This window comes from Dufourea novaeangliae, unplaced genomic scaffold (genome assembly GCF_001272555.1).
Source record: "Dufourea novaeangliae isolate 0120121106 unplaced genomic scaffold, ASM127255v1 scaffold6, whole genome shotgun sequence".
Taxonomy (NCBI): domain Eukaryota; kingdom Metazoa; phylum Arthropoda; class Insecta; order Hymenoptera; family Halictidae; genus Dufourea; species Dufourea novaeangliae.
In genome coordinates this window covers 2,023,922-2,038,977 of record NW_015373900.1, presented here as the reverse complement: position 1 = coordinate 2,038,977, position 15,056 = coordinate 2,023,922, and the positions used below count along the sequence as shown (strand labels likewise).

Below are 15,056 nucleotides of genomic sequence, written 5' to 3'. Positions count from 1 at the left end.
TAGCATATTCGTGTTTTCATTTTATTTACTTAGTACTACATGCATTAATACTACATATTATATATATATATATAAAATAAATTATAAAATGCAATTGTGTGTTTAACTTTTTACAATAACATAATTGAACGAATCAATACTTCATTGTTCGATTCACTTGAACGTAGTGATTTTAATGAAAATGAGTCAAGTAACAGATTTAAAAGAAATTAATAATTACATTACTTAGTTAACCAAGTATCTACTACCAGAATGAGTATCCACTTCTTTCATCATAGCACTGTACCATGCGTCAAGTTTTGTGTTATTTAAGACATCTTGGAAAGCATTACACCCTTCTATACTCTTCAAAATTCCATAAACAGCAAGATCTGCTAAGTTCGGCGTTTCTCCTCCCATAAAAGTGCCACCGCGCTGCTTTATAGCTTTTAACCATTTGTTAATGTCATCATAAAGAGACTGCCGAACATCCTCTTTAAGACTGTGCCTTTTCTTTAGACGTTTTGAAATCATCCACATAGCTACAGCACCCACATTTATCATTATAAACCTTTCCCACGTAGGGAAATATTCTTCCCATTTACCAACCTGGTAAAGAAAAATCAATTAATTTTCATTTGTGGTTTCAAGAAAATTAGAATAGTTCATAGTATCAACTACTGTATACATTTTATGTTTTTAATACTTATATATTATTTTATATACTATACGAAGAAGCACTGATTTATCTTTTCATCATAGGTATACTTTCAACAGTGCTTCCCGTTTTAATTTAGATTCTACTTATACAATGACTAAATATTGTGAACGCACATACTTGGGAAAACCAGTTAAACGTATTGTAGGCTTCATCGAGTGTTCTATATACATTCGGTGACAGGGTATGAACAAGCGAATCGTCAGCCCATTGTCTCCACTTACGTTCTTCCCTGAAAATATAAACGTAGTTGCACTCTATGATTCCTTTTTTACTGGTAAACAGCTCTAATTCATATAGAATGCTGTAAAGAACTTAAGCGATACAACTTTGGAAATTAAGAAATCCGAAATAAGAATTTTATAAAACAGTTTCGAATTATTAGTCGTAGTACCTATACTGATTCTAATTTTGATTTTCATATTAACCCTTTTAATTGCATGGGTTGATTTGGACCGATTCAATTCACGTGCGAAAAATCTTTCTCGCTGATATCTGCCAATTATTCGACGCTAGTTTTAAAACGAAAACGTTTCTGTTTAAAATCAATAGATGGTTCTAGATGTCTATTTCGACGTTCTTTTGTTATTCTATAGTTACTCTATTCTAACAATAGATAGGCGTTTTGTACCAGAAGTAAGAGGGTTAATTTCAACATTAATAAGCAGCATTAAAAAGAATAAATTATTAATAAATGCAGCAGTAGGTCAGATCACATAAAGTAACTCACATAACACCATCAATGGTGGTCTTTTCTGGTAAAGATTCCATATACATCAGATAATATTTATTCATAATTTCGTATTTCAACTTATCATTTTTATCGTGCATTGCAATACTTGGATAATAGTCTATTAGTTCTTCAATTTTTTGTGACTTGTCCTTCAGGTGTGACGACACGAGCGAAATAATCATAGAACTGTCGTTCAAAGGCTGATAACCAGATTTCGTTTTAGTTAAAAGTATTGGTACTTTTCTATAAGGTGACCATGATATTTCTTTTCTTAATACTGGATCTACTTCCACAACATCATAAGACAAACCATAGTAATCCAAGAAGACTCTGACCTAAAATTTTGTATCTATAAATTCTACTGCAATTACAGAGTCCTGTTATTATAAACAATAAATAGCTGAATCAAGCATTTTATAAAATTTTTTTCATTTAAAACTTATCAAGTTGGTTTGGATATTTTACCTTGCAACAAAATGGACATGTTTGATATTGAAAAAGGGTCAATTTCAATCCACTTGTGTCTGTTGGTGAAATAATCTGAAATAAAAATTAATGTTTATGTGAATACAGATAATTATGTAAGCAGTAAAGCACTGAACAAAAATTGACATATTAAACAATATATGTATAGTTTTAAGTTAATAATTACACTTTCAATATTTCATAGAAATATAGATTTTATGGACTAATTTGCAGAAACTGGAAATGAAGATAGATTTATCCTCTAAAGGATTTTATCTGATTACAGAAAAAAACTACAAAATTTGAACTTCTTACTATACACAGGTTTAGACAATTATGTATACTGTAAGTGCATGAAATCTGCAAGTCTATTTATCGCGTATAGACGCACAGTGAAGTCGACAAATAAAATTAACATTTCACTTAATTATTATCGCATTCGACAAACCTTTCTTGAAACTGGTACTTGTGGTTTTTCTTTCAATGCTTCGAATTTCTGTTCTTTCCCTTCAAGATGATACGTTTTAGAACTTTGTATACTTGAATAAATGGAATAACCTGCCGTGGTAAGCACCCCAACAGAAACTCCTATTAGACTTGCTTTTAATATAGTTCTTCTTGAGGATTCTCGAGCCGCCGACGAGAAACTTTCGTTTCTTCTTGGACATGTTTGAATGATATGTTTGAAGGAATTTAAATTTTGTGGAAATTTCGACAATTTAATTAGCACAGACATTGCGGCTACTTATCAACTATATTTTATATGCACAATTTCAAGTATGTAAACTAATTATTTTCAAGCTGTCGGTCAACAAATAGTTTCGTTACTTCTGTGACATAACACAACATTGGAAAAAGCCCGACGAAAGGGTTATGTACCAAAAATTGTATACTTTTATTAGTCTCTGTGGAAATAGAATCTTGTTCAAATTGAACTGATCATAACAAATACGTATTATATGATTAATATCGAAACTTCGTTAATACGATATTGTACGATATTCGACACAGTTCGCATATGAATATTCAACTAATTCACTAATTCAACACATTCGTCATAGATTATAGAAATGTACATTACATACATAAATACAAGCATAAGTACGCGAATGGCCAATGGTTGAAAACAGATAAAACCAGATAAAACTTTACACTGCTTTACACAATGTTTGAAAGCCAATGAACAAACGATTTCTGACTTTATCACATGTTGCATAATTGACGCCACAATTCAGTATGGCAAGTTTATTAGGTAATTCCTGGTTTCAAGTCTAATCTCTCGATGTAATATTCTTGTTCTTTGAGAGTAACACAAATCGTGATAGCCGTTTAAATTCTAAAATACCGTCGAAAAATGTCAGAGAATAAGTTGAAGAATGTTACGCATTGTATTTTTGACATGGATGGACTGTTACTCGGTAAGTGATTTAATTTGTTCTATACCGTACGAAGTTGTATTTGCACGCACCGAACTTATATATGTAAAGTGTGGGCGAGTTAAAGATAAAGTAGCTTGACGCAATAATTAGAGAAAAATGTTATAATTTTATTTCAATTTTACGAAATTTGACATCCTTACGAGACGTATACCACCATACACCTCCAATTAACCTGTAGATAAGTTTATATTTATTTTTATGAATATAGTAATTTTGTTTTGTCTATGCACGTGTAGTAATGAATAAAGTCTCAATGGCAATTATTAAGAAATATGAGGAATATATATTAAAATACCCCACACATCTGTATGAGTGGATTCTACTGCTGATGAAAGGGGTAAAAAAGCATTCATCATGTGTGAGTTTGTATGTGCTGTATTTCTAATCTTCCGGCGAAATTTCTAATTAATATACAATTTATAAATCATTATTTAAACGAGTCGATAAATCGATTTTAGTTCTACTGTGTTATCCGTGTGAATAATTATTTTATTAAACTCCTAATAGATACAGAAGCGCTTTACACAAAAGCCTTCAATCGCATTACAAAACGTTATGGAAAGGAATTCACATGGGAGCATAAAGCAAAGATAATGGGCTTTAAAACTATGGTTGTAGCGCAAGCGGTAGTTGATATGTTATCTTTACCTATGACAACAGAAGAATTTGAGAATGAAATAGTTAAAATATATCAAGAATTATTTCCTACTGCTAATCTAATGCCAGGTAATAAATAAATTTTTATATAAAAACTTTAGAAATTTTTCAGTCAAATTGTACCAGTCTATTTTACCTTTTTGTCTTATTTACGATTGAAAATAAAAAAGATTTTGTACAACAACAAGCATAATGAAATTCAGAAAAGAAAAATATTTTTTATAGAAAAGTATTGCTGTATTTAATCTTTTAAGTGTCTTGCAAACAGGTGCAGAAAGACTTTTAAGACATTTAAAGGGGAATAATATTCCTATTGCATTAGCGACAAGTTCGAATAAAGAGAATTTTAAATTGAAAACTCAAAGATGGACTGAAGTGTTTAATTTATTTCATCATAAAGTTCTTGGGAGTTCCGATCCAGATGTTGTTAATGGTAAACCAGCACCAGATATTTTCCTGGTGGCTGCAAAGCGTTTTCCTGACAATCCTGATCCATCAAAGGTTTGTTGCTATAATTTGTAATCTTCTTTAAGATTGTCTTGTGACTAACTGTAATTTATATGTTACACTTTTAGTGTCTTGTATTTGAGGATGCTCCAAATGGAGTAAAAGCTGCACTTAGTGCTGGCATGCAAGTTGTTATGGTTCCAGATCCGATGTTACCAAAAAGCTATATTGAAAACCCAACATTGATAATAAACAGTCTTGAGGAGTTTAAGCCTGAAATGTTTGGTTTACCGCCGTTTAAAGCATAATAGGCAAAGAATATATACTTAACAGGTATATAGTTTGAATATATGCACTTTCATAACTACATGACAGTAAACAATTACAGAAAAGGTAATAGAATTTAATGTTCCAATACTTTTAACAAATATTGACATATTAATAAGTATACAAAAAGAATGCAAAAAATTCTATATTAGTTATGAATATAATAAATCACGAATTTAGATGTTACATTATTTATTTTTACATATAAATATACAAAAATAACTTTTAAGTGTACCCTGACATGTACAAACATGCGAACAAAGTACATCTTCTAAATCGTTATGTAAAGATTTTTCTATTTAAAATTTATATAGAACTAACGATATCAACCAATATAGTATAATCTATTACAAATATTTTACACTTAAATAACAAACATTTCGCAAAAGTGATAAATATTATGAGTTTCCCTTTTTATTTAAAGAACTTGATCACAATCGGCTGTATATATTTTTACTTCAACGTTTCGTTGTTTTTATTTCACTAGTTTAAAATTCTGTGTAAATATTTTTAAAAATATTCATGTTTCAATTGTTATAAAAATCCATGAATAAGTGGAACGTAATCGAAATATAAAAACAGCTAAATTGCTTTCGTATGTAACAAAAATTCTCGAATCTGTAATAAAAGAACAAACATTGTCAATCCAACTGCGTTAGAATTTTAATCGCCCTAAATATTAACATACTAATACACATTGTATGAAACTCACCACATTTCATCGTCTGATCCATCAGATATATCCAGAGTACCCGTATTCAAACCCGTTGATTTATGTTGTGAATTCATACTTGAGAATATTGTATCCAAACATACGACAGAAAATGCATTTCGTCTTAATATCTTTTCCATTGCTTCTTTCAGCAAATCATATGCTGCTCTCATACCTTGTGGGTATTGAGATAACAAGTCTAAAAATGTATTAAATATTAATTTCCTTGCTGTTCTATTTTTCTTTGCTTAAGGGATCTTGGGGATACATACTTTTATATTTCGAGTGACTCACATCAAACAGATGAAGGTAAAAACACATCTGGTTGTAAAGTTTCGTTTCTGAAAACTGTGGTAAGGCAACAGTTGTAGTTTTATACGTAGGGTACGCCAGGGCGGATGATACGAGCGAGAAATTATTCTACATGCAAAAATATGTCGAAATTGTAAAATTAAATTTTTTGTATGACGTTTTGTTTCCGAAATAATCAAATTTTTGAAATTCGTTAAATATATATTTATGTATTTGTTTTAACAATAAGTGTTAGCCTAGTCGTATTCAATTACACGCGTATTTAGCAGATTTTCGAATTTGACTTGTTTCTGCATACAGAATAACTCCAATGTCTGGAGTTATTCTGTCCTTATATCCGTCCTGGTCCACACTGTGTATACATATTTATAAAATTCAAAAGAAATATCTTTTTTAACTTACTACTCTATGCAAATCAGCATCCCCACATTTTCTACAGGTCGGATATTTTCTGTGAAATCCTAATGGAAGTAGCTGTGTTCTTTCACCGCATAATGGATTCTCGCACTCTAACCAACCACTGTAATATTCCGTAATTGCTTCTCGTGCAGCGAGTGTCATTGCATTTTGTATTGCGTTCGCATACGTCCATGGCTGTACTATGCATTCTGGGTTTGAACACGAGGCGAGTGACAATTTATTACCAGTAGGCTGGAAAATAATGTTTTTTCCCAAGAAATGATCGCAACTGGAAGGTTAATATAATACTATGCTTGGAAAAAAGAACATATTTTTGTAACTACTTACCGTCTCTACGACGACATCCTTAAGCATAATTTCCGATTGGCATTTTTCATCTCTACAATTAAATTTCAGTGGAAGACAAAATCGAAATCTATCTTCGTTTACTAATAATGGCACATCGTTGATTCCTTCCTCGTGTATCAATCTCTTAGATTTATATACACCCTCCAAACCTAGTTAAAAATATATGTTATTTATAGTACATGTCTGATAGTTTATAGTATCCGAGATTGAATTCAAATTTCACCTAAATTTTCAGCCAATAAAACATCATCGATTCCTTCAATTGGTTCACAGATTCTCAATGCAATTGGAAATACTTGGCTTAATAAATAGTAATTAACATCGATTTTCAAAGACTCGCTCTTTTTGTACTCGTCAATGTGATACGCTCTCTCAGTTGCAGACTTTTCTGTCCCATCCTAATAGAAAATGAAGTTTCTTTTATAATGTTTATAATGTTCTTAACTGTTTAATGTATAGCATATAATCTCTAAGTTTACAGATATTAATTAATACAAACATCGCATATAATGTATGGAACAGTGTCTCCAGCTTTCCACATTCTACCACCTTCCTTATTTAATCGTAAAGCTACTTGCACATGAGCTTGTTTGGTATCTGGATATTCGTTTGGGTTCTTCGATAATTGTTTTGTAATAACCAACGACGACAGAGAAACTTGATTTTCACGGACATTCTTTGCAACATTTTGTAACATATTAAAAATCTGTTCTAACCGGTTCTCATTCGATTGATTAGAAAGTAACTGATCTAAGATTTTTCTGAAAATTATTAACAACGCCGATAAATGTCAAGTTTGAATTGTTATTATAGCATAAAGTATCATCGATTTTCACTGACTTTCCAACGTCACAGGCTAACTGACACCAGTCTCTCCTCACAATGTCCAAACCTTTATGTTCTTGTATTAACTCTATCTGCCCGGAGGGTAATTTTGTCATCGTAACCGCGGCATACTTCTTCTTTTGTAAAAGTAATAAATAACGAAACACGCCGTCAATGTCTAACTCCACCCGTTTGTATAGTTTGTTTACTTCTTGTTTAATCTAGGCAGTGATTTTATCTTTGAATATAAGTACATAAATATAAATATACGTATTTCTATTAACAGTTTAGTATTTACCTTTTTTCCAACCGCAAAAACCTCCTCGTATTCTATCAAATTAGTATTTATCATTATAGAGTCAGTGTCTCCATATATGACTTCATAATTCAATTTTTCAACAAGATTTTTCGTATTTTGTAGAATTTCTCTGCCTTTTGCTGTTGAGATGTTTGATATGTATGTTATTTTTAATTATATGACGATGCAATTTTACTTAATACTTTACCTGTGACTAGAGCAGCAAGTCCTTTAGCATAAAATCTACAATGGGTTGCACCCAAACAACCATACATGGAATTAGCAGTTAGTTTTAAAGCCAACTGCCTAATGTTATATTGCGTTTTTAATTCAGGTGAAATGTTTGGTGCTTTCATTAATTTCTTCACTTCTACCCTACTCTCAACCAACTTACGAATTTCTGTTGGGATCACTCCAGGCTCCAGATTCGACTCAGGAATTGCTAAATCCTGCGAACATGTGTATTTATTTAAAACTGAATTGAGCCTATTTAATCGATAATTACAAACATATTTACCCCGCTATCAGAATATGCAGCACCAGGCACAGTAGTGAAACATAAATTGTATTCTTGGATTATACTGGGATACAAAGAATTGAAATCCATCAATAAAATCAGCTTGTCATAAAAACCTTTTTTCGGATCAAGAACCAAACCACCAGCGTAAGCTGCTTTCTTTTTTCTAGTATTTTCTAAATAAGATACAATATTGATTATTTTAAAGTAACGTCAAATTCAATGTATTAAAGAATCTTACCATTATTTTCAGCATTTTTCCCCTTTTTTGTTACTCGTTTATCCGGTGTTATGTAATGTTTCAGGTGAAAAGCGTGTAATAACAAGTATTCATTTCTTTCTGCACGTCCTGCTGTTAAAGTCCTTGACATAACATTCCCTGTAGAAAAGAATATATACTTCGTTAAAAAAAAAGTACATATTACATACAACATTTTACTGTCTGCTTTACCCTACCAGCAATGCATGTGATTTGCAGTGCAAGTGGAAGAACATTAAGTTCAAATACAATAGACAAAATATACAGTGCTTCCGTCAGTGTTATTTTAATTAAATTATCTATTTTATCCGTTGTACTATAAAACGATGCACACTCCCCAGGCTTTATTTCTTTACATTCATTTTCCTTTTTCTTTAATACCTGTTAGTAGTAATTAAAATTTAGTTTAATTTCTAGTAAATATTTCAAAACAATTATACCGTATTATACAAATATTATTTTGAAGTGTTTACCGCAGTGCAAAGAGATTGGAGGTCATAACTTCTGACTTTGAGATTCAATTCCTTAGCTGAAACTTGTATGTCGCACATTGGACGACCGGCTAAGACTTGATTCAAATTTATTTTACCCTGAAATACATTATGTCAAGTGTTTTTGTGAAATAATAGACTTACAAAAACGCAAATTACATTGGTATGTATGGCTCTTTCGGAAATGAAAACAATTATGAGTTCTAATATTCCATACCCTAATAAAAGGTGGCACTGAACGTCTTAGTCTTCCGAATCTACTCCAATTCGAAACTTTCAAAGTGAACATCCTGTGCATTAATATGTCAAATTGAAAGCCGCAATCGTATCCAATTAATAAGTCCGGATCTGTTGCGTTAAGTATTTTTAACAATTCCTCGAGTAAGTCTACTTCAGTATCAAATTTCATCACTTTAGTGTACGAGACATTTGAGAGCATTTCTCGCGATTGTCTGGGCCAGGGAGTATCGCGTGGATGCGTAATCACTAAAATAGAATTATAAAAACTTTATATCGACGATCAAAGATAATATCAAAATTCTAAACGATGTAAATTAACATACAGCACATGTGTTGTTGAAACGGTGGCTTGGGTGGTTCTTTATCAACATGAAATTTATGATGGATTAATATAGCAACCATAACTACTTCATTCTGTTGGGTCTTAGAGTTTAAAGATGTTCGTACATTCAAAGTCGTTATTACCAATGGCGGTAATGCCTGAGATTCAGAAGAAACTGATATGTTTTCCATCTTCATACAATTCACCTGTTTGCACATACATTGTCGCGAATTAGTATTTTTCTCGGGGATAAATTATACCGACAAAATTAAATTATACCTTCATTTTACACCAACTAGTTTGTACGCCAGTTGGTAATGGACATTTAACATCCAACCAGCATGGACCTTTGATATTTCTTTCTATTAAAAGCAGTTCCAAAGAATTTACTGTCGTCCCGAAAACACGTTCTATCGATGCTCCAGTATAATCGGAGGGCATAGCTGGATAATGCGCAGAGTATCTCACTTCTAAGTACTCAGACATAGCTGGAGTACCTTCTTGCTCGAAAGCGTAATGCTTTGTAACTGTACTGCAACGGAATTCTTTTATTCCTGACTTATTTGCGAACTGATTGAATTCTTTGTACACGTCTTCCATCGAATTTAATGTTGGTTCATCGTTGCTATCCTTGGATGATTTTATCTAAAATTTATAATCGTTATCATAATACGCTCAAAACGAAAGGAACATGCTTATTAACAGATACATATTTATACGCACATGTACTCTAGGAAGAAGATAAATTCGTCGAGGAATATTTTTTACTGTTAAACAACAAGAACAATATGTCTTTATAGATGGTACAAAGACTTTTCCGAATAAGTATACAACTCCAGGCTGCTTGTAAGGATCTTCGTACGCATCCCACCAATAAAATCGAAAAACTTCTTCTTTATCTGCATTAGTTGTAAGCGGTAAAGACAATTCTGTAGTATCTATGGACATTTCAATGTTCTGTGTTTGCGTTGAAAATTCAATATCTAACAATTTACTGAAATCTTCTGATTCAAATATTTCTTTTTCAATGTCCTTGTTCTTTGCTTGAACGACCGATTTGCTTTTTTCGTTTTCCTTACTGACTGATTTTTCAATCCGATTTGTAGTTTCACTCTCAAAATCTGTACTACAAAACTTTAAGAAAAATAATAATTGTAAACCCTGTAATTCACTTCAAAATGTAAAAGTATTAAATCGAAGAAAAAACGTACGTCTCCGACAAATTGACTAAGATCTTCACTATCGTCTTCGATTATTTGACTGTGACTTTTTTCCATAACATTACTCTTTGATTCTGTGTCTGATATTGCAGATGTCGTTTGTGATTTATGAACACCATCATCATCTACAATAGTTTGGCTATTACTACTCTCTAATTGAAGAACTGATTTTGCTTCTTTATGGACACCTGTTTTCTTGATCCTATCAAATATTATTAAGTCATCATCATCATCGGTACATGTCATTTTTTGATACTGAGAAGTAGAGCTTTGATTTTGTTCTGTGCGAACACTTCTGAAATTATTCAAACAATGAGATTTGTTACTGAAAAATAATTAAGAATCTCACAATATCAGTAACACATATAATAGAAACAATTACTTGTTATTCAACTGAGAATCAGTGCAAAATTTGTTTTTAACAGTTCTTGCTTGTGGTTTTTTTGGTGTATCATTCTTTTTCAACTCTGACATTAAATCTCCTAAAATATTGTCATCGTCGAGGGCAACATTGGTCTTCTTTTTAGAAGGCATATTCATCAACATATTATGAATAGATCCTTTCTTTTTAACATCTTCCTTCTTGCTTTTCCTCGGACCGTTGACTTTTTGCTTTCTTGCTTCTTGAATACTTTCATTGTCCAAATCGTCATCAAAAATTTCTCTGCCATCCTCCACATAACCACTTTCCCCTTTTGGATGAAACAAATTGTTTTTATGATTATTCAGACTTTCGTATCTTAACTAACATTGAAGATATTACCATCATCAATAATCCAATCATCATTTTGCCTTTTTATTACAGTTTGACTATATTCTTTCTCATCAACTTCTTCATACACATTCTCCAATTCGTCAACCTCATATTTATGTTTAGTGCCTTTCAACTGTTTCAACTTTTCTAAGGCTGACAGCCTTCCAGTTTTATCCACTCTCTGGCGTTTACTTCTACTTGCTGAAATTGAATTCAATAGATAACTAAATAGATTCAATCAATAACATATATTATTAATATACAATTGAAATGCCACTAGTCATTAACAATGATTAATAATATTTAAGTTATTTCTCTTTATAACTATAATTCTTAATTACACTTTATCTGGTTTAAAATTTACTAATGAACAATTGAAGACTTTTTTAACAAAATTTCGAAGCACTTGGATGATTGTGTGGTACTTACATGGTGTGTCGCTCATGTTCTTGAACAATAAATCATAAATCGTTCAATTACAGTGCCATAAATTATCAGAAGTGTCGATTTTCAAAACAAAATAAACGAAAAATTCACGTAGAACGTAGAAGAGAGAGCCGGTTTTGTTCTAAGATTTCAGTGGCAAATAGGTTTTGGTAACTTTGGCGGGAATTTCAATGAAATCGATAGATAACCGGTATCGATTACTCTCGACAAGCATAACTGCAAAACTTTTGCACACGATTACGTTACTAACTTCGCACGACGAATTTGTGTTCGACGGTTCAACGATCGACAAGCTGAACGAAGGTAATTCTTCCAGCTTCAGAAAATGTGTGTTTAACATAAATATTCGTTTAATGTCACAAACATTATAGATAAATATAATTCGTGTTACACTTACCTATATTTCGATTTTGTTACGCAAGGATTAAAGTCGAGTGTAGTTTTGTGTCATTCTATTCTTTACTGTTACTGTACTGGACAATTATTCAACACATATTTGTTGAATTTATTGTAAGTTTATTTCGTTTATCGATAATTCGTATACATATCTTTACTTTACTATGTAAAATTTGTCATATTTGGCCAACAATAATATACTTCGTTTCAAATATTTTTAATTTATTGTTCATGATTCACATGAAAATGTGTTGTTTCTTTGTTCGTTGTTTAACTGTTTAAGCATACACACGTTCGTGTATTTTTGCTAAGAATCTTTTTTTACAAATTAATGGAATTCAACAAAAACGGATTTACATTTGTACAGGTTTTTTTTTACATTTTTTAGTTACAATGTCAAAAACACATAGTCCTACTGTTTTTAATGGAGAGGCTGACAATTTTTATGATCCAAATTTTACTTTGGACATTAACAAGAGGATGCGTGTACCAAAAAGTATTCGCGTAAATGGCGACTATACAGATGAAGATGCAGCCGGCACGAATGGCTCTGCTTGGAATCAAGTGGTTGCTACAGAAAAATTTGAGATGCATGTTCCAGATAGAATTTTAGTCATTGGTAAATATGTAATAATATATACTAAAAATTCAGTAACATTGAATTATTATGAAATTTAAAGAAGATTGGTATAAAATATCTTCAACATAAGAGTCTTAAGATTCTTTTGTAAGTTTCCTTTATTCCCTTTATTGACAATTACTTTTTACTATATATGTAATGGAAGAGATGTTCATTGCAATTCACCTCATGTAGGACAAGAGCAACACATTGGTACAAAGGCACCACCAAGGGAAATTATATTAGAAAATGCTGTACTACCAACTGAACCTGGCATGGTTAGAGTACAGGTAAATAATGCTTAATTCTTTGGTGTCGCGAAAATCTTTGTGTATTAACTAATCTTTGTACAAATGATCTTCTAGTACTTTATAGTTTGACTGAAATATATTTTCTTAACTTATTGCATTTGATGACATTCAAATTGCATAATTGATATCTCAAGTTTAATTAATATTTAAATGTTTTGTATTATTGGTAGACACCTCCAAGAATTTTAACATTGGATAATCACTACTTCCCAACAGTCGATGAGGAAGAACCAACATCATATCGAACAGAGGCTAAGGATTCAGCATCCTCTAGATCTCGTGTACAATATTCTACAGAAACACAAATAGTTAGGCACACTAGGTACAGATATTTATACATATACATATGTATATTTCATAGGTCATATTATATAGCATGTTTTGTTGGAAATACATGTAACCTTTTTCAGAGAACAAACGCCCTCTTATAGTGCACTTGATGTTTCTCTTCCTCCCAGTGAAGAGATACAACATCTGCGTAGGCAAGTGGGCAAGTTAAATCGTCGAGTAATGGCCATTGAGTTGGACATGTTGCAACGTCAGCAAAGAGATAAAATTTTATATGGATTAACATTAACATACTTAATTCTTAAAGCCTTTTCTTGGTTAACTAGAAACTGAGTTTGCGTTATGCAAATGGAAAAGGTTTGTATCTCGTATGGAAAGTGGTGCTACTAACCCATATAAGTACAAGCTGCTACACAAGAGTCTCTCTTGCTTCAAGAGAAAATTTGTAACCAAAGACTCTTTGCCCTGGGTACATGAAATTATAAATAATGTTCAAAACGAATGTATCGTGTATATTCAAAATTAAGTTGTTAAGAATACATACATGAAAGTATTACAATCAAATTTTTGAACGTACACCTTATAACGTACAACATTCATTTTTGTGTTCCTTTTAGTGTGTAATTCTCTTTGATTTAACATACATATAAAGAATTGAATATATACGATACCGATTTTCTAAAATAGTTGAATTTGAACATTTAAGTAACTTGTTTGTAAAGTGTGACTTGCAATTTCCAATAAGAAAAGAAGTAATGCATGCATACCTTGGATGTTTAAGTTGAAGATTCATTTTACATGAATGTAAATGTTTAGTAACAATAAATTGAAAAGATATACAAGTATTAGATATAATATCAGGTATTAATAGACAAGTGTGAATTTCCAAATATAAGAAAAATAATGTTGCAAGATCCTAGTTACTGTTATTCCCTGTAACTGAAATCTATTTTGACTTTCATTTCCTTCATTTTTTTTAAAATTCTATACAAGTGAAAGTATGGTGATATATTGACTCTAAATTGTTTACACTGACTATTGTGAACATTTAGAATATTATTATTAGGTTTAACACATATTTTGTAGCCATAATATCCATTATTGTACATTTATATAATATAAATAATGTTACGGAAAATAAATAATAAACTCAAAATAATTTTCTTGCTGTCGTATTCATATTTTGCTTCTAATGCAATTACAAGTTTCAATAATTCATTGCATTTCAACTTTTACCCTTTTAAATAAACAATTCTCTATGGTTAATATGTTATATTTATTTCTATAATTACTGAAAATAATTTGAAATTATTGTTGCAATCGAAATAAGTTCTGAAATTGTGAGAGTATTTCATTTGCCATAAATATCCCGATATTTTAAAGATAAGTAAAATTAGACTTTAAGAGTCCCTGTTAATTACTTGTCACATGACTTAATTTTATTGGGACAATAGTTATTATTGCAGCGTAAGACACATCGACAAAATATTAATAATTCAGTATATCTTCTGT

The 15,056-nt window shown here is 31.2% G+C and overlaps 4 protein-coding genes across 5 annotated transcripts; 2 read left to right on the top strand and 2 right to left on the bottom strand.

The window, feature by feature from the left end:
• Positions 1–101: 101 nt before the first annotated feature.
• Positions 102–2,879, bottom strand: LOC107193573 (prostaglandin E synthase 2). The gene is made up of 5 exons (XM_015583047.1): positions 2,344–2,879; positions 1,896–1,970; positions 1,428–1,765; positions 818–929; positions 102–588 (listed from the first exon to the last, which is right to left on the bottom strand). Exons 1-5 carry the CDS (start codon positions 2,629–2,631, stop codon positions 226–228), a joined length of 1,176 nt encoding a protein of 391 aa, XP_015438533.1. The 5' UTR covers positions 2,632–2,879; the 3' UTR covers positions 102–225.
• Positions 2,880–3,158: 279 nt separating this feature from the next.
• LOC107193444 (pseudouridine-5'-phosphatase) lies at positions 3,159–4,746 on the top strand. The gene is made up of 4 exons (XM_015582888.1): positions 3,159–3,313; positions 3,842–4,060; positions 4,260–4,492; positions 4,567–4,746. Exons 1-4 carry the CDS (start codon positions 3,250–3,252, stop codon positions 4,744–4,746), a joined length of 696 nt encoding a protein of 231 aa, XP_015438374.1. The 5' UTR covers positions 3,159–3,249.
• Positions 4,747–5,473: 727 nt separating this feature from the next.
• On the bottom strand, positions 5,474–12,096 carry LOC107193443 (DNA polymerase alpha catalytic subunit). The gene is made up of 21 exons (XM_015582887.1): positions 11,913–12,096; positions 11,493–11,684; positions 11,112–11,421; positions 10,730–11,024; positions 10,233–10,643; positions 9,789–10,154; positions 9,511–9,715; positions 9,165–9,433; positions 8,930–9,046; positions 8,654–8,837; positions 8,439–8,576; positions 8,198–8,373; positions 7,889–8,129; positions 7,681–7,820; positions 7,398–7,603; positions 7,057–7,318; positions 6,781–6,955; positions 6,537–6,706; positions 6,192–6,440; positions 5,750–5,825; positions 5,474–5,676 (listed from the first exon to the last, which is right to left on the bottom strand). Exons 1-21 carry the CDS (start codon positions 11,926–11,928, stop codon positions 5,474–5,476), a joined length of 4,401 nt encoding a protein of 1,466 aa, XP_015438373.1. The 5' UTR covers positions 11,929–12,096.
• Positions 12,097–12,185: 89 nt separating this feature from the next.
• On the top strand, positions 12,186–14,008 carry LOC107193568 (transport and Golgi organization protein 11). Of its 2 annotated transcripts, none has more exons than XM_015583041.1 (5): positions 12,186–12,233; positions 12,715–12,945; positions 13,141–13,235; positions 13,427–13,578; positions 13,667–14,008. In XM_015583041.1, exons 2-5 carry the CDS (start codon positions 12,720–12,722, stop codon positions 13,875–13,877), a joined length of 684 nt encoding a protein of 227 aa, XP_015438527.1. In that variant the 5' UTR covers positions 12,186–12,233; positions 12,715–12,719; the 3' UTR covers positions 13,878–14,008. The 2 variants fall into 2 exon arrangements, with proteins under 2 accessions (XP_015438527.1, XP_015438528.1); XM_015583042.1 differs by lacking the exon at positions 12,186–12,233 and adding an exon at positions 12,326–12,440.
• The last annotated feature ends 1,048 nt before the right edge of the window (positions 14,009–15,056 follow it).